This window comes from Rattus norvegicus, chromosome 3 (assembly GCF_036323735.1).
Source record: "Rattus norvegicus strain BN/NHsdMcwi chromosome 3, GRCr8, whole genome shotgun sequence".
In the NCBI taxonomy this organism is placed as follows: domain Eukaryota; kingdom Metazoa; phylum Chordata; class Mammalia; order Rodentia; family Muridae; genus Rattus; species Rattus norvegicus.
In genome coordinates this window covers 110,542,168-110,563,975 of record NC_086021.1, presented here as the reverse complement: position 1 = coordinate 110,563,975, position 21,808 = coordinate 110,542,168, and the positions used below count along the sequence as shown (strand labels likewise).

General features: G+C 51.4%; 1 protein-coding gene across 1 annotated transcript in view; it reads right to left on the bottom strand.

The window, feature by feature from the left end:
- Positions 1–487: 487 nt before the first annotated feature.
- Positions 488–21,808, bottom strand: part of Abtb2 (ankyrin repeat and BTB domain containing 2) — a 153,817-nt gene continuing 132,496 nt past the window's right edge. Inside the window, 14 exon segments of the mRNA NM_134403.2 lie at positions 488–1,714; positions 2,785–2,898; positions 3,322–3,390; positions 6,481–6,571; positions 7,406–7,508; positions 7,704–7,809; positions 8,092–8,270; positions 9,417–9,643; positions 10,651–10,786; positions 11,201–11,297; positions 13,007–13,108; positions 13,607–13,696; positions 16,922–17,087; positions 18,397–18,549. Of these exon segments, the coding sequence (NP_599230.2) occupies positions 1,517–1,714; positions 2,785–2,898; positions 3,322–3,390; positions 6,481–6,571; positions 7,406–7,508; positions 7,704–7,809; positions 8,092–8,270; positions 9,417–9,643; positions 10,651–10,786; positions 11,201–11,297; positions 13,007–13,108; positions 13,607–13,696; positions 16,922–17,087; positions 18,397–18,549 (1,831 nt within the window). The 3' untranslated portion in view covers positions 488–1,516.

The following is a 21,808-nucleotide window of genomic DNA, read 5'->3' as shown; positions in this document are numbered from 1 at the left end:
AAAAAGAGCTAGGAAACGGGCCTTCTGCTTCCTGGAGTCTCTGTATTATTTTCCAGGATGCTACTAAATGGTAGCCACTCCCAGTGGCCTTCAACTCCTACTCTACCTGGTGCTTCTCATCAGACCATGCAGTATAGACCTGGTACAGGTGTGCAAACTTCAGTAGCTTTCTCATCTCATCCTGATGGAGAGCCCTGGCCTTAAGGTCAGAGAAAGCCACAGGTGGGCCTCTCCAGTCTGAGTCCTGTTCTGTCCAGCCCATTGGCACATCAAATTTTCTTGTGCCTCATTTCCCAGGTGTAGAAATAGGCCAATCCAAGGACAGTCAGATTGATCCAGACAGGTGAGTGCTGGCTATGAGAGCTCTACTGCGGGGTTTTCCTGCCCAGTGCACAGACTCAGCTTTGGGTTCCCTATGGTTCAGCAGGGCTCCTCTCGAGCTCTGGACTCCTAGGCAGTCTTCTTTTACCTGGAGCAGACGCCAAGGTCAATGTTAATGAGTGTTTATTGTTGATAAAACCATAGTACATTTACAGTAAGTAACAACATTAAGGTATAGTTACAGTATCATACAATATTACAGCAATAAAATACCATTCATTCTTTTGTACATCCAGCACAAGCAGCAAGTTGAAAATATTGTTCCAGGATTGCAAGCCCTGGGGGCTTCTGATGAATAAATAGTTTCTAAGGTAGCTGTTCTTGATGCTGTCCCAGCGTCTGTCCACAAACAGGTCAGAGGATGGGGAGCCAAGACTGAGGACAGGAGGGGAGAGGACACAGCTTCTCTTCCACCAAGGCCCTGTCCTTCATGCCCCAGAGTCACGGAACCCAGGTGAGAAGTGTGCTCTTGCACCCCAGCCCTGAGTGGAAGGCGCCCTGCACTTGAGGCCATTGAAGCCCTGCTGCCTCAGCCTACAGACATGATGGGGCTGGGCCTCCTGTGGCTGCCAGCTCCTGTAGCCCAGCATACCCGGTGCTCAGGGATTCCCAGTTCAGACTCTCGTTAGTAGTCTTGTAGGGAGGGCACTGGAGGTCTGGTTTTCACCAACAGGGCCCAGCCCTTTCAAAGGCACAGCTTGGAGGGCAGGACTTAGCCTCTCTCTGTTAGGAAACCAAACATAGCGGCTCCTGCACCCAGTGGCCTGGGCTCGGACACTTTCTACATTCATAAGAATGCCTGTGATCCTAACATCCCCAGCCAGGATGGCTGGTGCTGAGGTGGATCGGCTCGACGCTGAGCCACTGGAGGGGAGAGGGCACAGGGTAGCCCTCAGGGTGCAATTACGTCACACCCCTGGCCAGTTACTGGCCGAGCAACAGTGAAGTGGACTCTCCTTCCACCTCAGGATCAGTCAACACCACAGAGGGTAATCTAGGGGAAGAGCAGGACGTACCCCCCGAGAGCCTACCCCAGAAGGCCTACAAGCCTCCCTCCACTGGGGGTGTCGCTGGTGGTTTCTGGCTTTAACAGACCTTTGTACACCCTCAGATAGCAGTCACCATCCACCCTGGCTCACACCCGGGAGGTGACGTAGACAGAATGTACTCGCTCAGCTAGGGTGCTCTGCAGATCCTGCAGTGGGTCCAGGCCCTGGACTTTGCTGCTTCGGCCATAGATGAGCTGCCGGAAGGCATCCTGCTCCAGCAGGGCCTTCATGTGCTTGAGGAAGAAGCCTTCACAGAAGAGGGCCAGCTCTGGGGCGTTGTGGATCTGTGAGTAGAGGGAGAAATGAGGCCTTTGTATAGCTTCCTCCATCACCAAACCTGCCTTAACCTTCAGATGTCACCCATTCATAATAGGCCTCAGTTAAAACCTGAGATCCCTGCTGCCTCTTGAAGCCACCTTCCCCTGTGTGAGTACCTCCTGGGAGTGCCTGGTTCAAGTCTCACTTGAGTCACCAAGAACACTAATGAGTCCCCAGCCCTACCCTTTCCCTCACCTATGTCACAAATGATAACTTTATTGATCAGCTCCTTTCCTAAGGGCACTACCCGGGCACAAGGCTTCTGAGCGCAGTGGGCAATGCCCCAAAGCTGTGCTAATTCAGTAAGCACCAAGCATTCACTTTGAGTCTGCCGCTGAGCAGGGTACGGAGTCCCTCCCACTCCTGGAGCTAACATTCAGGGAGGATGAGGCCTGAGAAAATAATGAGACAAGCCAGGAGAGGATGGATGGACAATAAAAGCTGGGAATGCCTGAGGCCTGGGGACACTGATGAAGACAGGAAGCTGGTCGGTCCTGGGAGGTGCTTTACAGGAAGGAGGGTGGGAGGCTGTGTCTTGTCAAGCTCGAAGTGGGCTGGTGTCTATTTGCAAGCAGCCACCTTTGGGCAGGCTTAAGTAGGGGATGGCATGGTTTCATACTTATGAAAAAAATATGAGGTTTACACGGGGAAGACAGGATGTGGAGGGACCCTGAGGATGCTACTGCCCGAAGCAGAAATGAGGGTGGAGGGGGGCAGAAGGAAGCCTCAGAGGTAGATGGAGGGTGGGAGGGCATGGAGGGAGCAGCCTCAGAGGTAGATGGAGGGTGGGAGGGCAGAAGGAGGCTTCAGAGGTAGATGGCTGAGATGTACGATGGTTCTAAACCAACTGACTTCTGAGTCAATGTTGGGGCCACTGCTGGCAGCAGGGACCACAGGCTCCAGCTGGGGCTTTAAGTTCCCTCAGCTGCTGCTCTGCCCTTCATGTGGTCCGCGCATTTCCTCTCCTGTCTATTGTTAGTGCTGTGAAGGGGCCAGAGAGAAGTGTGGTGGGAGTGGCTGAAGGCCCAGCTCTTACCTTGGCGTATTTGTAGGTGTTGACAGCACTCTCCACACTAAGGGTCTGGGAGCACAGGATCTCACAGTGTCTCTGCAGGGCATCTAGCTGGAACAGGTTGGCAGCTGACAGGAGCTAGTCAGGGGGTAAAAGCAGGGCCTTAGAAATGAAAGCGTCTTCTTAAGTCCCAGGACCCAGCCCTCCTGCCAAATTAGTCTGAGAAGAGATGGTTCCCTGGTAACGGCTCTGTTCCAGGTCATCTTGGTAGTGGCTGGGATGTAGGAGATACAGGATGGGCACAGGTATGGGATAAGATTTCTGACCTCCAAAGAGACCTTGGTCTATAAAAGTTAGAGTGTCCTGGGCCATGCGTTTTAGCCACTGGTGAGCAGAAGGCTTGGACACGGCCTGTTGCTCCCTGGGCTGAACCCTACAGGCACACCAAGAAAACGACTATACCTGGTCTACAGAAGTCACCTTACTTCAGACAACATGTATCTGATATCAGGGCTGCGAGCTGACTGTCTGGGGACACTGGGCTACATGCCCTGCTCTTACCTGCAGGATGTCAGCCGTGGGGATCTCCATGGACTCTGTTCCTCCATAGTACAGGTACTGCATCAGCATCTGCAGGGCAATGGACTTGTGTAAAGACCACCCATGTGCATGCTGCACAAGTACACTGCCGACGCCGAGGCCCCTCCCTATGAAAGCTCTGTAGCCCAGGAGCTAAGATGCCTTACCTCAAGTCACTGGTTTTTTATTCCAAAGCAGGGCTGCTACCCCGACTCACACCCCACCCCCACAACGTGCTCGCTGCTTTTGTCTAAAATTTATGTGTGAACCAGGTGTGCTGGTACATGCCTATAATCCCAGGGTTCAGAAAAATTAGATGGGAGGACTGCCCAAGTTTGAGGCCCAGCTTGGACCATACGTCACCACGGCAGCCAGGGACAACCTACTTCAAAGCAAAACAAAAGTATAAAATGGATTCTATGTATGACCAGGCATGTTAGTGCAGATCTATCATCCAACGCTGAAGAAGTAGGGTAGCAAGTTCAAGGCGAGTCTGGTCTACATAGCAAGACCCTGTCCCAGAAGCAAATAATTCCACATGGAACTGAGGGTGAGTAGAGGAACAACTGAGTAAGAAGGCCAGATTCCGATACCTTGGCCGATCTCCCCCAAGAAAGGAAGTGCTCGCCTTGCTGCCTGACTGAGATCTGTGCCTAGAGCTCTCAGGAAGTGGGTGCTGGGATCCCATGGGAGAGACCAGGAGTGGGCAGCTATATCGAGTTTGAGGGTTAGCTGAGGAAACAGCCACAACAAGGTGCTGGCAGGTGTGTGAGCAACAAGGCTCCAGCAGGTACAGTCAGGCTCTGTAAGGCCTGGGCCTCAGGCTGCAGAGGCACCAGAGGGTCTAGGAGAAAGCCTGACAGTGGGCGCTGCTCAGTCAGGTACTGGCAGGCTCACATCAAGAAGCCAGGCTCCCAAGGCCTCTGCAGTCCCAGCTGCAGCCTGCACAGCCAGCATAGGCGGCTCAGTCATCTGTCTCTGTGACTACTGTGTGCCTCCTTAGCCACCAGGACAAAGTCTCAGACCTGGGATACCCTCACTCAGTTAAGACAGTGGTAGGTCCGCTCTCCCAGGTGTGGCTAGGCAGTAGAGTGCTTGTCCAGCAAGCAGAAGGCCCCAAGCTTAGTGTCCAGTACTAAAGAAGAAATCTCAATTTCTTATACTAAGGATGTGTTGGAGTATTTATATTAAAATACTTTAGATACACTGGAGTGTATGACTAGAGTTAGATGGGTCCGGGGCATCCACAGAATAAGGCAGGGAGATATCCTGGGCCAGATCTGGCTAAGTGGCTAACACAGGCGAGGAGCTGAGGGTTAACACTTATAAGGCCTGGGTGTGCCACCCTGTCAGGCCTACTGTCCCTATTACCCTCCTCAGGAGCTGCCAGCCTGTCCTGGCACAGGAGCCCTTCCTTGGCCCCAGGCGAGGCCCACACACATCTGTCCATCTTTCCACCAATCCCTGATGAGCCCATACATCTGCCTGTCTTTCCACCAATCCCTGCTGGCCCACACACATCTGCCCACCAATCCCTGCTGCTCTCCAGGACCATCCTACATCCAAGCACAGTTGTAGTCATCTGGACTTTGGGCTTCTTGGCCAATTATGCTTCCAGAGCTGTCTCTCCTCAGAGGGGGGTGGAGGAGAGAAGGCCAGAAGCCTGGGTTTGACCTCTCTGTCTCATCCCTTAGTTACCGTGTTTCTGGTCCCACCTGCTCTCCATGACTTTTCCATCTCATAGTCAAGCTCTTAGCAAACCAAAGTCCTTCCTTGCCTTGCGTGGCTCTCTCACTTCCCAGCTGTGTTACCTTGAGCAAGCTACTCAACCTCTGACTCCATCTGCCAAGAGGCAAACGGACCTTGAACTGCTGGGAAGCTTAAATGAACTGTCTAAGAAATGTCTGGTGAGTTGGTGAGCTGCTTCAGTGGGTAAGAAGGGTGCCTGCACTCATGTCCTGTGACCTGGGGTTAAAACCCAGGACTCACACAGTGGAAGGAACCATCTCTGTATACAGTGGCATGCCTGCCCCCTGCACCCCACAACAACAAATAATTATAAAAAGCTAGAAGTGAGGTGTCGGTGATCAATGCCACCCTTCCTGGGAGCTTCCCGTGTCCTGAAGATGAGTCTTCCCACTCTGGCTTTTGGGAGCCAGAAGTCTGCAGTCTTGTTAACTGGTTGTTGCTACCCCAGTTTGGCTGACATTTTTCCAGGAAGTGCCCTCCCCTGTTCTATACACACAACAGTCACAGCCCTGTCTCACTGAGGGTGGCCCCACCATCTTAATTCTCCTGTCCCAGAGAGGAGGCTGAGGAGGCGAGCACTGCACCTGGACTTCCTGAAGGTCTCACACTCTGATCCACTCTGGCCTCAAGCACATGAGCCTTCTGCCTCAGCCGCTAAGGGCTGGGGCTGTGCTTGTCATCACACCTGGCCTTAAGTGTGATGGCAGAGGGCCAAGCGTGTCACCCGGTGGCTCTCTGTACTCCTGAGTGGTAGTACTGGGGATTCTGTGTCTCTCCCATGGGGTCTTCATCTTCCCAAGGCAACCTACAGGCTGAGCACCAACTCCCCCTAACACACACACGCACACACACACGCACACACACACGCACACACACACGCACGCACCACTTTCTGGAAAGTCCCTCTCAGCGGAAATCCCAACCTCCTCATATGCTGCCACTAGAGTTTCTGATGCTCAGCCTGAACCTTGTGCAAAGCTCTAAGCTGGGGCCTGAACAAGCTGAACTGGGCACCCCATGCTTTCCCTATCTAGTCAGCAGGGCTGGAGCCAGACGGCTGGGGAGAGGGGCAGCCTACATCATGATTGCCTAGTGGCCAAGCCTCTGCGTTTCCAGTAAGCTTTCAGCAGCTCATTACAGGATGAGCCCGCACACTGCAGGCAGCGTGTTCATCCTCTCTCTCTCTCTGTGCAGGCTGCCTGGACTCCTGAGGTAGCTCTGAAGCCACAGCCTCACCGAAGATCAGTCTGGCTGAGAGGGAAATGGGTGGTTCTCTTGTGATCAATGGGAAATCATACATGCCCTCGAGGACAGAGTAAACAGGTGCATACAGCCCAGGACAGGCTGTGCAGAGGGACTTTCAAGGACAGAGCAACTCTGAGGCCCACACACCTGAAAGATGTGGTACTTGATGTCGCTGATCTCAATGGTTTTGCTGTTGTCCCCATCTTGCTCTGACTTATTGGTCATTAAGGTTTTGAACCTGGAACAAGGAGACAAGGTGGGGTTTGAACATGGCTTGATCCATTGATGTGCCAATGGCACTGCCGTCTGAGCAGCTTGTGGGAGACGGAACAATAAGAATGACTGCCCTGTTCCCACACTGATGTTTGGCAGGTGACATTGTATATCATCCTGGGCTGCTGGGCGCAGCTCTGTTCTGTGCCCTGACTCTTCCCTTGCACAATGACCGGGAGCCGATGGTGGGAATGCTGACTCTTTATTCCAGAATACTTCTGTGTTGTAATAGCCAGCTGTAGTAACTCAGCAGAAGGAGCCCCCAAGAACTTCCCCTTGCATGCTGGAATCTGCTCCTGCTGCACCCAGTCTGGCCCACTTTGTACCCCAAGGGCAGAAGTTATAAGGTCCCCTTGGTCCCTTTTCTCTAGTACTATGGTAATCTTGTATTGCTCTTTCTTTTAAGGTAGATGAAACAAGGTCTAGAAGTAAACAAGACAGTTCTGAGGAAGTTCCTGAAACTTAAAAAATTCACATTGTCTGTCCCTAAGGTTACATAAGCAACAATGACTGCTGGAAAGAAGAAACTCTGGGCAGCTGGGCAAGTCAGGCCAGGAACTTCAGAATTTCATGCACCCAGGCTGGGACTGCCTCTGGGATATCATGTTCCTTCAAGTAACCCCTATCCCAAAACTCACTGGTTTCCTAAGGTAGATCTAGGTGGAATCATTTATTAGTGTCCTATCTGGGGTAGACACATGCTTGTTTCCATCTCCTCAAGAAGACTCACACAGCACACCTCAATGCTAAAAGAACTGGAAGTGTTCCTTGGCCCAGGGCTGATACCCAGGTGGCATACCTGTTAGATGCTGTCACCAAAAGGACTTTGTGTGCATAAAACAGCTTTCCTTCCACGAGGAAGGTTACATCAGACATCTCCTTGTTGTTCAGAAAGTGAGGATCTGTGGGTGGGAAGACAAAGACAGTGTCAGGGTGCCCACATTCTAAGAAGGCTGGGGTGGGGTGGGGCAGAGGACACAAAGTGAGGGCTAGAGAAACTGAGGTTAGGACCTTGGCACTTGGGAACAGAAAAGGAGGCAAGAGTGATGGGGAAAAAGAATGTGTGGGGACAAGCCCTAGTGGGTATGGATACACACCTAGCCTGGCTGGCAGGGTCTTCCGGATCTCCGGGATGCTGGGGATGGGGCTGGTGCCATAGCAGTGAGTGAAGATGGTGGCCAGCTGCTGGAGGACGGAGTCATTCTATAGGGAGAGGCGAAAGGACCCTCAGCCATGCACATGGCTGGCTGTAGCTGCAGTGACCTCATGCTTGTTTGGCCAGCACAGACTCACTTCATCTGTGATTTCCCAAATGGCTGTTTTGGCTGGGCTCCAGCTTGGACTACATGGCCTCTGGCAGCCATGCAGTGCAACTCTGGGTGTTGGGGTGACATATGTGCATGTGTGTGGGATGCCTGCACCTATAAATTTATATGGCCATCCTAGGGTCTGGAACCCAGGTCAGGGCTGCTGGGCCCCACTCACTTTGCTGGTCTTGAGGATGTCAAACATGAGCTGCAAGCCTTCTGTCACCAGCTCCTCATTGTACTCCTCCTCCTTGATGGAGCTGAAATCTCTCAGGAGGCCCTGCACCACCGAGTACCGTGACTGTGAGAAAGAGGTCCGCAGAGACTCTATCCAGATGTGCAGCTTCCAGGGGACACCTGGCCAGAGAGAACAGCAGCTGTCACTCCCCTCCCAGTAAAGCACAGCCTTTCCAGGGTGGGCTCCACCTCGATGCCCCACTGAGTGTCACGTGCCACTCAGCTGAGCTTTGTGAACAATGTGTGGATTTCCTGTCGGGCACAGCTGGCAGGGCACAGGATGCTTTGCTGTTCATCAGATGACACAGGGGAAGGCCTTCAGCCAAGCCAGCCTACTGCTTGTTGGCCTTAGAATTATTTGATGAGAAGAGCCCGTTTAGAAGGGCTGACCAGATACACTGGGAAAATACACAGGGCACTCAGGAACAAAGCCTGAGATGGCTCCATTACAGAGGAGTTCGAAGCATCCAGCTCACTGGTGTATCGGTACACAGCAGGCTATGTGAGGGTTTACTGGAGTTCCCTGGAGTAGTCTGGGGCCATGGGACAACAAGACTAGGGTATGGAATTTATGTCAAAATCCAGTTATATCCCAATGATGTTCATGGGGCTGCCTGGGCTTTTACAGCACTAGGGCAGTGGTTCTCAACCTGTGAGTCGTGACCCCTTCAGGGGGTCAAATGATCCTTTCACAAGTCATTTAAGACCATGAGAAAACATAGGTATTTACATCATGATTCATAAGAGTAGTAAAAATTAGTTGTGAAGCACCAACAAGAATAGTTTTGTGGCATGAGGGAGAGTATTAAAGGGTCGCAGCATTGGGAAGGTCGGGAACTGCTGCCCTAGGGTTTGTGCATTTGGTGACCATTACACCATCATGCCTTGAACTCTAGCTGACAACATCCTGTTCTTAGTTGAGGATAATGAGAACCAAACCCACAAAGAGGTAGGAAATGAGACTTAGATCATGCACTAATACACAGCTAACGTAGGCTCTGGTCCAAGTCTGCCAGGCTGACTAGCATCCCGAGATGATGCAGAAGTCCACAGATGCACAGACACCAGGAGTAGAAAGCGGGCTGAGCAGCCAGACACACTGACATCTTTGTAATCTTCAGGGTCCTATACAGATTCCTGGTGTGCTATCAGAAAGGAGAGTGGGCCTGCAAGTGGAAGGCTGGGACCCTGAGAGCAGGGCAATGACTGCTCCCGCCTGCACGTGCACTGTGTGTTTCTGTGCAACTGTTTACACCTGCGCCTCACCTAGTGCCCTCAGCTCCATCGTGATGTCCACGTAGCCGTGTTCAGCACTGTAGTACATGGCTTCCTGCAGGGCCTTCGTTCGGGTCCGGCTTAACCTCACAGGCCCCTCGCTACTGCCCTGGCTCGATGTGTCGCTTTCCTCCACGCCCTCAGCCAAGATCTCTTCTAGGGACAGCACATCTGCTTTAGCCTGCTGTGGCTGAGTCAGGAGCTTCCTCAAGACATTCCTGTAGGCCAAGAGAGCAAAGTGAGCCCTGGGATCCCCACGATGATGGACGGTGCCCACCTGAGCTATATTCTAGAGCCTGGTGACCATGATGGATGACCTCAGGGCAGCAGAGGCTCTCAGCATCCCCCATCGAGACGTGTGAAGGAGCCAAGGACCCTGCCTTCTTCTGCTCTAGAAGACCGAGGAGTTTTAGTCCCACACCTCGCTTCGTGATTTCAGGCTCTTCTACCTCTTTCCCATCTTAAGACAGGGTCGCCCTCTCTTGGGGCTGGTGCCAAGCTGATGCAAAGGTACCAGTAACCTCCTCCACAATCAACAGCCCACCAGCCCTCATATGCATTGATGGGGAGGGTTTGGGGGTCTGGAAAAAGTATGGGGCAGGCACCGTCAGGGGGCTCACAGTGGGGCACATCTACCAGTGATGAGAAGACAGACTTAAACTGCGCACTGCATCTTGCCCGCTGGTCTTTCTTTTCTGTCCCCTTTCCTGCCCTCTCGTAACTGTTGCTCTTGTTCCCCTCCACGTTCCATAGCTAGCACTGCCTAATGTCTCTGCTTTCAACCTGCTGTTGCCAGTCACAAGGCCAGGCAGGCCTGCCGTCTGCTCCTGGAGCTACTAGCAACCTCTTCACAGCCAGCCCATGTACTGAGCAAAGCCCTGGGGATATTCTGGGAGCACCACCAACTTCAGAGAGGACTGGAGTCCTGAGTGGCCCTGGCAGCTACATAAGTAACAGTTTTGCTAAAAAGGGGTGAGCTCACTGTTTAGGTCCCAGTCAGTGCCAGTGTGTCAGAACCTAGCAGCTCATCCACTGTTTCCAGGTCTCCAAAGTCTTGGGCCTCCATGCTGACGAAGCACCTACATCATCCTGGCTAACATGCACTCAAGCTCTGGCTTCAGGAACGGTCACCAGGCCTGGCCTTCTACTGCCTCAGAAGCCCAGGCTCATGAGAGTGCATCTCAGTGTCCCTGGTCATCTAGGGCGGGCACCTCAGAGTTTGTACCTGTGGCCATGGGCAGCTGAGTGGCTGAAGCAGTTCATATCCTCATGGAGGGAAGAAGCCATGCCATTGGCTTCCAGCATGCTGAGGAGGGGGTCGGCACCTCGGCTCAGTAGCAAGCTCACCAGCTCATAGTTCCCTGAGAGACAAGGCAGAAGTACCAAGCTTCATGAGATCTGAATAGGGAAACCAAGGTGGGGCAGGTGGGGTCTCCAAGATCTGACCCTTGGAATAAGTTGGGGACCTACAATCACAATCAGGCATGATAACATAGATATAAATGGGAGATCAGAGAAGGGGCCTGTGTCCTACACCACCAGGGCCCTGTCCCTTCAGGAAGGGAAGGCTCACTGCCCTACTAGACCCTCTCTGGATCCTATGCTCAGCAAAAACGCTGGGGGATGGAGGGAAGGAACCCCCTTTCCAGTAGCCTAGAAGAAACAACCTTAAGGGTTTCTAAAGTTAGCGTATAGCTCAGTGACCAGCCTAGGTGACAAGGCTAAAATGTCATAGTGATGTGAGAACTTGAGGGGCAGAAAAGCAGTGTACCTACCGGCTGCAGAGGCCAGCTGAAGGGGTGTCTCGGCATAGCTGTCCTCCCCACTGTTCACGGCCGAGCCCTCCACATGGGCACCAGCATCAAGTAGCAGCTGTTAGGCACAGGAAGAAGACACTACTCAGCAGGACGGAGTGCCTGGAGAGGGGTGCAGTGCTCTAGGGGCAGGACTTACAAGCGCTTCACGTGACCTCCTACTGGCAGCTGAGGCATAGAGTCCAAGGATATCTGGTCACCCTTGGGAATGTGCACTCTGGAATCTTCACCTTCACCCCACATGCACCAGGCCCTAAACTGTGACCACCTCGGAACCATTTCTCTTTTCTCAATACTCTCCCACTAATCAGCCTCCGAGACCTTCTGGAGAACTCCCACAGATGAGCAGAAGTGTCACCTACAATCCCTACAGCAGCAGGTCTACCAGATGTCCTGTACAACAGATATTTATATTCTGATCCATAACAACAGCAAAATTACAGCTGTGAAGGAGCACTGAAAATAATTTTATGGTTTGGGGGGTCACAGCATTAGGAAGGTTGAGAATCACTGCCCTAGAGGGAAACAAGGCCCCGAGCAGTAGCAGGTGTAGAAAGTATGGGCTACAGTACTAGCCACTGACTGGAGTGGCTTGAACTTTAGACTTCCCTATCTACAAGGTGGGCGGGGGAGGCCTGCCTTGAGGCATAACTGGGATTAAACGATATGATGCCCAACACACTGATGGCTTATAACCAGCAGCGTTTGGACTCCTCACTGGAGAGGCTCAGTGGCTACCCAGGTTGGCAAGGGGCGGGGAGAAGCAGAATGTCGCTGGCTAGCCAGGTGTGCAAGTGGCTCCATTCCAGCAAGGACAGCTTTGCCAGGGGTCAGAGGAGGCAGGGGTGTTGCCTGCATTCTGCTGTAGAGGGGGCTTGCTTTGCACACTCCCAGGCTCCTGGAGACACATCTCAAATCTCTGGCAACCCGATACGAAAAGCCCAGGTGAATTCCAAGCTTCCCTGTAGGGTGTGGGGCACAGAGAAGGCCTGTATCTGCTGGCGACTTGTCAGTCAGAAACCAGATGTGCTCACTGCCGGGACAAGGCAGTGGGGGTGGAGGCCTACCTACTGGATGAAACTGGGCACCAGGCCAGCACAGGGCACAGCCCACAGGCCCAGCCTGGATGGAGGCAGTAACTGCTCGGGCCTGGGAAGGTAGTGACTACAAAGCAGACTGGGCGCAGTAGCTAACTGGGCAACCTACAGAGGGCTGGCTGCATGCCAGACTGCACTGACTATCACAGGCAGGCCTGACTTACTACCCACAGAGGCCTCCTATCCTGGAAGAGGAGGAGGGAGTGATACCCACCCCAGGGGACAGGTCGGTGAAATCCTGCAGGACCTGCGATTGAGTGTCTTGTCACTGCTGCCCCTTCTGCCCACAACTTTTGCTTCTAGAACCATCATCTCCTCACTGTGATGCCAGCCATAGCAGCCCAACCCAAGGTGGGCAACAATGAGGATCAGCTTGACATGTGAGCTGTATGATCTCTCCTTTCTCAGGGAGGGACAGGAGCGGAAGGACACCATGATGCAGAGCCAGGTCTGAGGGAGGGGCATCTGGCTAGAAGAGGGTGCAAGTGTGAAATCGAGCAGACTCAAGACCAGGCCTTCCAGGACTCGCTAGGACAGAGTCCTGGTTAGGCCCGGTTCTCCTCTTCCAATCCACACTAACTCTCCCCTGAGGTGAGTCAGGTGAGCTTATTGGTCAGGTGGGCCCTGGCCTCAGTAGTGTCTGTGGCTGAGGCACGGCATGGAAGCTCACCTGCACTACAGAGATGTGTCCGTGCAGCACCGCGAATGTCAGGGAGGTCCAGTGCCTGCTGTCTGGATGGACAGAAGGATGCCTGGGAGAGTTGCTTGGGACCTAAAATACAACAAATCATTACTATTTCCTGGACAGGTGACTGTCCAGAGCTGATGACACAGGTGCTTTAGCTAAAGGGCTGCATCGCAAGGATGGTAAAGTTAACAGAAGTGTGTCTGCATTGGTTTGTTAATGTCTTCTGAGAACATTTGTGTGGACAAGGTTCAAAAGAAAGGGTACCCAACTAGTGATGTCTACCTGAGCAAAAGAAGACGGGGTGGGGGGAGCACTTCGCACATCAGAAGGAGGCAGAGACAGGGACAACTAGGGATTAGCCTAGCAATAGAGGACGAGAGCTATGAAAATAGAATTATGGCCGTTCTCTCTTCTCATCTCCCTCATCAGTCCAAATCCAGAGGACAGTGCTCTTTGCTCTGACCACCACCTCTCTTTCTCTGACAGAGTTTAAGTAGTGCATGCAGCCTGGCTTCTGGAGGTCTTGGAGAAGCCTGCCTCTCACTCACTGGGTTAGGGCCTGGGACTGGGGTTTCCTTTTACCTGGATATCCAAGTTTGCTCCAGCATCGATGAGCATCTGGACCATGGCTTCATCCCCAGTAGCACAGGCGTACATTAGCGGTGTCAGACCCTGTGAGTCAACGGTACATGCCGAATGGTCAGACACAGAACACAGCATCACACATCCCACAGGGCTCTTCCCAGCTGCTCCTCAGGAGCTGGCCTGTGTCTAGTGCCTCTTGAACTCTTAGGGACAAGGGAACTAGGCTAATCAGGGGGCATTACCACAGCACCGTGAACTGCACAGGGGTGAGAACTAGATGGCCTACATGGCAGACACTGCAGCCAGATCCCAGGCCCAGTGTATCCTCTCTGCCTCAGTTTCTTTACCTTAGAGCATAGAAACAATGTGTGCCTCGGTCGGCTGTAGAAAGGTATTAGTATACACAGTGCTCAGTACATACACTGTAATCTTACAACTCCGGGTGAGAGTTAATGAACAGTACCACATTATACTGCACGCAACCCATCACAGGCCAGTGCCTGGCTTCACTGTAGGAAGTGACTTACATGCAGTATTTCATGTAATCACTGTACTATTGCTATGGGATAGGGCATCTGTTGTATCCTCATTGTGTGTGTGCGGGACAGAGAAGGGACATTAACTGTCCACGGTTCTATAACAAGCAAGATCTGGAACCTGGGCTGGAACCCAGGTCTCCATGAGTTGTGTAGGTGTGTTGTTAGCAGTGTCTGTGTGGAGATGCGTCTGACCATATCTCGTGCTAGTGAGTAGTACAGAGCGTGCTGCAAGCTGCGTCTACTCCCTACATGGGAGTCTACATGGCAGTGTCTACATGGGCAGTGAGCAGGGTTGTCTCCCGGACGGGAGTCTGATGGCAAAATCCATGGTGTAATGTGCATTCCACAGCTGGATCCTGGCAAGCATTTGTCTGGTGCTCTGTGATATTATTTATTAGGTTATTTGTGTGCAGGGAAGATCTTCTTGGCTCATAAATCCTTGTCTAGTTCCTGGAGATAAGGAAATGGCTTGAGATTAATCATGGGGCGAGCAGTCTGTTTACCTATGCATCTGTTTCTAAATACCAAGGTTCAGAGAGCAACGGTGCTGAGCAGCTACAGAAAAGAAAAGCCTGTGGCAGCGGGATGGAGATTCAGCCTCGTTCCACACTACACACACACACACACACACACACACACACACGCACACGCACACACGCACACACACACAGATAACACACGCATACACACATACACACACAGATAACACAGGCACACACAGTTACACACACATACACACACAGATAACACACACAGATACACACACAGATAACACACACACATACACACACATACACACACACATACACACACACATACACACACACATACACACACACGCACACACACATACACACACATACACACACACACAGAGATATTCACACACATACTACACACACACAGATACACAGATACGCACACACAGATATTTACACACACATACACAGATATACACACATACACACACACAGATAACACACACAGATACACACACATGCACACACAGATATTCATACACACATACACAGATATACACACATACACACAGATAACACACACAGATACACACACATGCACACACAGATATTCATACACACATACACACACATACTACACACACACACAGACACACAGATACGCACACACAGATATTCACATACACATACGCACACACACAGACACACACACATGCACATACATGCACACGCACACACAGACACACGTACACACACACACATACCAGGTATGTAATGACTTTTTTCTACACATATCTGTACTTATTCAGAGCATAAACCAGGCCCAAAGCTGGAGAAGGGAAGCTACTTTTTTTATGCTGTCCTCAGGCACATACAGAGGGCTAAAGACCAGATTTCAGGGCTAATCATCATCATTTGACAGTAATACAACGCAGTAATGATCATATTGATAAGAACCACACAGTGAACACGTACTAGCATTGATGTTAAATTCTACCAACGGCCCTACATGTAGGCACTGATATTCCTTCCACCTTTGAGGAGAGGAAAGCAAGGCCCCTTTGGTGGCAGGGTATCTTGTCAAGGTACCTCAGCTGGGACGTGGTAAACTAAAGCCTGAAGCGTAAGAGCCTGGACTTCAACACTCATTCCCTGAGGAGGCGCACATGAGGAAGAAGGCTCCCCCAGAGGCCGTGCGTCTGTGCCTGCATGCAGCCAACGCCAGCCTGATGTTCTGCGCTGTGCCAGACTCTCCTCAGGCCTAGCCCTGCCACACTTGCTGGCAGCTGCCTCACCGTTTCCCTGTTCTTCTGCTGCACCCAGCCCCGCCCTCTCTCCACCCGCAGTTTCAGCCCCACAGAACACTCCCGGCCATTGCTTCATCTGCTGCTCCAGTCTCTGGGTTGCACTGTCATGGCATCTGACACAGGGCTTGACCCTCCATGGCAGCCTGGCTGTCTCCAGGCTTCGGGATGGGCTTCCAAACCACACAGTGCCATTTGGAACACATCCCTGAACAGTGCCACATAAACATTCTGCAGTGGGCGTGAGCTGGAGTCTTTTGTCCTGTAGGTGCTTCAATAGTTCCTTCTGTAAGCCAGATTTCGCCCCAGCATCCTCGCCCTCTCCCCCTCATTTGCTCCTTGGTTCTTCTATTAATGTACTCTTTGTTCTATGTGTTTGCCATCCTCTGCCCTTTCCTTTTGGTGCTGGGCCTTGCACATGTTAGGAAAACACTCTACCAATGAACTAGATCCCCGGCATTCAGTTTTATTGTGACAGGAGCTCAGTCTGTAGTCCAGACTCGCCCTGAATTCACTATGTAGCCTAAGCTGGCCTTGAACTCGTGATCATCCTGCTACAGCTGCTGTGTGCTGTTGACTCCAGTTGCACTTCTACCCCTCGCTTCTTACTCTCTTCACCAGTGTCACCCCAGTCCTGATTTCTCTGGAGTTTGTGAGTGGCTGGCACACAGTCCCATTTGCATGCCAGTGATTATGTCCCGTGGCTTGCTACCGAGTCTACAATCCAAGTCTTCACTGGATTCTTCCTCAGCCCTGCCTCATCTAGGACAGTTGCTGGCCTTCCAACCAGGGAAACAGAATCCACACTACCACAGTTGTCCAGGAGGTTTGGGGGACCCAGACTGGCCATCTGTCAGGAGCTTGAGGCCCAGAGTTGACTGAGCAAGTCCTGGTTAGGCTCAGGAAGCAGGGACTGTCACTGTTTCTCCCGACCTAGCATACTTCTGAGTTGCTCTCTATGCCTGGCCTAGAAGGGTCTGCAAAAGGTACCTGGTCATCCATTGTGTTCACCCCGTCTGGGCCCAGGGCCTCGATGGCCTGGCTGATGAGGTCTGTTCTCCCACAGTTGAGCATGCGGAAGCCCAGGTCCTGGTTGAAGCGTTCAGTAGCAGCTCGAGCGTCCAGCCTCCGGAAGGAACTGAAGCAGCACTCGGGTCTGTGCAGGAGAGACCAAGAGGTGTGTGAGTGTGACTGTTACACAAGGCACGGTTGGGCCTGGTGGGGTGGGAGGACCATGCAGAAGTCAGCTATGACTGACCTTGCTCTGTTCTTGCTCTAGGACAGTGGTTCTCAACCTTCCTAATGCTGTGACTCTTTAATACAGATCTCATATTGTTGTGATCCCCAACCATAAAATTATTTTCATTGCTACTTCATGAGTGTAATCTGGCTTACTGTTATGAATCATAATGTGCATGTTTTGAAGATAGCAAAGGGATTAGGTTGAGAACCACTGCCTCTGAGATTGCAAAGCTCGGCTTCCCTGCATGTGGGTTAAGGCAGTGAGTGGACTGAGCTCTTGAGACCTGTCAACTGTCGGAGCAAATTCTCAGACTCCCTTGGGGAGGAGAAAGCTGACCAGAGCTAGTGCCTGTGTCTGGGCCTGGGCCTTAGCACATGCAGGCTGACTGTCAGTTCATGAAGTAGGCATTGCTGCCAATGTCTAGATTGTCCCTGTGTCTCCTCAGGTTGCCTGATAAGACCCCAGAGTACCAAAGACAAGACAGGAAGAGGTTTAGAATCCCACGAACAATCAACTCAACCTACTAAGGGCCATTATAGAGAAGATCTGTATCTATACATGGCACATCAGAGCACTCTAAATGCTCCTACCTGAATCCTTGAATTAGGTCAAAGTTTATAAAATGCATGTCTACAGAAATGGCTTGGGCGCAGTCAGAGAGCAGAAATTCAAGCACCCCCCGGGTCAGGTGGGGCTAGGGATAGCCAGAGGAGCTCACCCATGCAGAGCTCCTGCAGCATACCTGTCTGTAGCAGGGATTACTGTGGGAAGGCATGAGCATGGTCTCAAATTTACATATGTCCGCAGACAGGCTGCTGTCCCTCTCTGACCTGCAGTCTCTCCATGTGTAACAGGGCTCTAGAACCCTCTCCAAAGCTGCCACGGTGGCTGGGATGCAGGCATAGAGCCAAAGAGCTCAGCACAGGGTTTGATTCAAGGAAACCATGGTGAATAGAGGGACGGAGGAAAGAGCTTCCCCAATAGGACCCCAGACCCGCCCTCCATGGACACTCCAGCCCAGATTCAAAGGTGTGTGTGTGTTCTGGGTAGCGCTCCAGCCTAGAACAATCTCTTCCCACACTTGCTGTGGCATTTAACGTAACTCAGGTGCCCTACAGCCTTGCTCTGATGCCCACCCAGCCGCTAGAAGAAGCAAAGAGCAGAGAGGTATTATAGGTGATGGGACATGGGTGTTGTACCCCCCTTCTTTTGGGCTCCATACTTGAGCTGGCGGGGCTCGCAGTCCAGGCCTGGTAGCAGCAGCCGGGCTGCCTGCCGGATATCGCCACTGTCCACAGTGAGGCTGCGACGGTGTTCTGCATAGGTGATTGCCACCCGCATCCACTCCATCAGTGGTGGCAGCAGCATGAAGGGCCTGTGAGGCAGCAGAGAGAGGTCAGGTCTGGGTGTAGTGCTCCCCACACACAGAAGGGGGCCCCTCAGCGCACAGTCTCAGAAAGTAGCCTTCCGAGACTTGCTACATCCATTAAAGGGCAGTGTGATTACTACCTCTCTCCACCCAACCTCCCAGGCCTGCTATAACAGCCCCTAGAGCTCTCTTCCAGCATGGCATGTGTCCCATCATCCCGACTGGCCCAGGGTCAGCAACAATGCCTTTCTCATCTCTGTACTGACCAAGCCTAGAGCCTGACCCAACAGGTTTTCTGTTGGGAATTGGTTCGAATGCTTTGTCCTATTTCAGTTCCCCAAAGCCGTGCTTCCAGACCTGAGGCCCCTGCCCCCAGCTGGCTTTGACTGATAATAAAGGATTGCCATATGGCTGGGCGGAAAGATGGAGGCAGGACTTTTCAGATTGTGCAGGCAAGAGACTGGGAGAGAGGGGAAGAGAAGAGAATCCCATGACCTGGAGGAGAGGGATCAGATTTAAGAGCTGCAGAAGAAAATCACCCAGCAAAGTAGGTAGAAAGGGAAAGTGGTCCTATGGGGGTGGGGAGCTGCCCAGAAGGTAACAGGGCAGCAAAGATAAATACAGATTTAGAACGTGTTAAGCCAGGAATACTGGAGGGAAATGCATGCTAGCCGGAGAGAAGACTAGAAATGCCCAGCCATTGAACTAGTCAAGGCATATCAAAATTAGCTGGCATGTGTGTGTCTTTCATTCGTGAATCCAGAGGGCTCCTAGGCTGGTGCAGCATGCGTGTAACCCGTCAGAGTCAAAGCAGTTAACTAATTCACTGCTAAGTTTTCAAAGTTTGCTGACAGGCGAAAACTACGAGTTAGCACCTGTTACTTAGCATTAACATATGCAGGTTTTTCCTCAGACCACGTCATGTTTCTGCTAAGAAAAGAATGATATCTGAAGCCAAGGGCGGTGGCATACACCTGTAATCCCAGCACTTGAGGGAGGGAGGGAGGCAGGAGTTCAAGGCTACCCTTGACTATAAAGCAAGTTTGAGGCTAGCCTAGGCTACAGGAGTCATGTCTCAAAAAAATAATGATGCGTCTCATTTTCAAGGCCATGGTGTTGATTCATATAGGAAGTGGGACTATTTGGGGGAACTTGTATAATCTAGGAAGGAAAAATGACCATGAATTATCACTTTCTGTAAGATCTACCCTAATTGCTGTCCATTTGAAACCCCCTCAAGTACCTGTGAATTCTCTGGTTCTTACATTACAAGGCTGGGGGCAGCGCAGAGGGACTTCACAGATGTCCTTAGCCCTAGGCCCACAGAGAAGGCCTTACTTAAACTGAAACTGGTTATTTATGATTTTCTATCTGCACAGCAAAGAGCAGAGTATGGCCATTAATTGTGTGTGTGTGTGTGTGTGTGTGTGTGTGTGTGTGTGTGTGTGTGTTACTATATAGCCCAAGTGGCCTAACTTGTGTTTCTCCTGCCTCAGCCTCCTAAATTCTGGGACTGCAGGCATCAGCAAGCTTAGCTATGCTATTACACCTCTAGCTAAGATTTCCCAGTGCCTCTGAAGCAGTGCTTCTCAGTCTTCTTAATGCTGCGACCCTTTAATACAGGTCTTTGTGTTGTGGTGACTCCCAACCATAAAATTATTTTTATTGCTGCTTCATAACTGTGATTTTGTTACTTTATGAGTTGTAATCTAAATACATTGGGAGATACAGGGTTGCCAAAGGGGCTATGACCCACAGGATGGGAACCACTGCTCTAAACCAAGCTCCAAGGGAATGTTCAGGAAGCGCAGGTCCTAGTCAGGTGGTGCCCTTACTCATCCTCCTTCCCCCTTGTGTCCCATCAGCTCACTCGGTAGAGTGCAGTAGGGACAGAGCCTCTCTCTCTCTCTTCCTATAGCATTCTTGTATCTGGACTCTATTTCCCTGGTGTGCTAGAGGCAGACAGCAGTTGTGCAAACATCTATCTCCAAAAGGATTCGTGACCCCAGTCTCAGTCCTAACTCACTTCTCCATGGACATAAATGCTCAAACCCTGTGCCTGAGGCTGTGGACATGATCCTAACGGGTGAACTCCACATTGTAGAGCTGTTCCTGGAAGCCTGGTCTAGACTTTATTTCCTAAGTCCTTTCTGTGATTTAGTCAGTGTCTAATTCTCTGTATTAAGTCCTATCCTATTTAAAATACTTTAAGTGATGTCTATTTCCTGAATTGAACACTGATTAATACTCTAGAAATCTAAGTTATTCCTCTGCCTCTCAGGTGGTGATTAGTGAGTTCCTTGTCTCCAAACAGAGCTAACCTTGCCAATGACCAACCTCTTCAGACCACGAATGGCTTACTCACCCTCACTCTCCACCACTGGTCCTTAGGCAGGTAAAATGAAAAGCGATCAATGGGCTTTCTTGGTAACATCCTGCTCTTGGGCTGGGGTTTCCAGGATACTGTTTCCAGTCTCCCAGTCCATCCGGCCCACTGGGCACAGTGAGAAGAGCAGGCCTGCACTATGTGGTCTTTTGGAAAATCCCGAATAAGAACTCCAGTTTCTACAGCTGTGCTGTAGCCTCATGTTGGAAGGGCCTGGAGGAGTAGGGCTGAGGGTAACTGATGTCTTCCTCAACGCCTCTCTCAATTTTCCCTTCCAAGTTTTTGCTGCTTCCCAAAGCTGAGGTTGGCTGAGAGCCCCTTTGTGCTGAATGCAGTTGGCTGCAGGGACAGGCCTAGGGCCGGAGCCCCAGTCAGGCTGAGGAAAGCCCTCGGTGTAGCCATCTGCCTGCTGAGACAATGTGGGACCTGACACCTCAGAGTAGCCATTCTTGCATAGTTTTGGTCTCAAGTCCCTTTTCATACTCCAAAAAGTTGCTGAAACCCTCAAAGGGCTTGTACTGATCTTCTATGATATCAATGAAAAGTAAAACAGAGAAAATGCTAAGACACACAAATACTTCCCACAAGTTATCACAGTGACGATATCACACCGAAAAGCCTCGGGAAAGTCCCTTGGACATTGTGCAAAAAAAAAAAAAAAATGAAATTGAAAATCGAACATCACATTCTTTTAAAAACAAATTTGACCCTGTATTCTCATGGGAAGTGTCTCTAGGGTCCCAGGGGTGGCCACAATGTGAGGACTTTTGCTTCAAAACATCACATCAGGTACTTGTGCAGGTTAGGAGTTTTTTGTTTATTTTGAGAGGGGTTGTGTGTATGTCTCACTATGAAGCCCTAAAATCCAGGCTGGGTCAG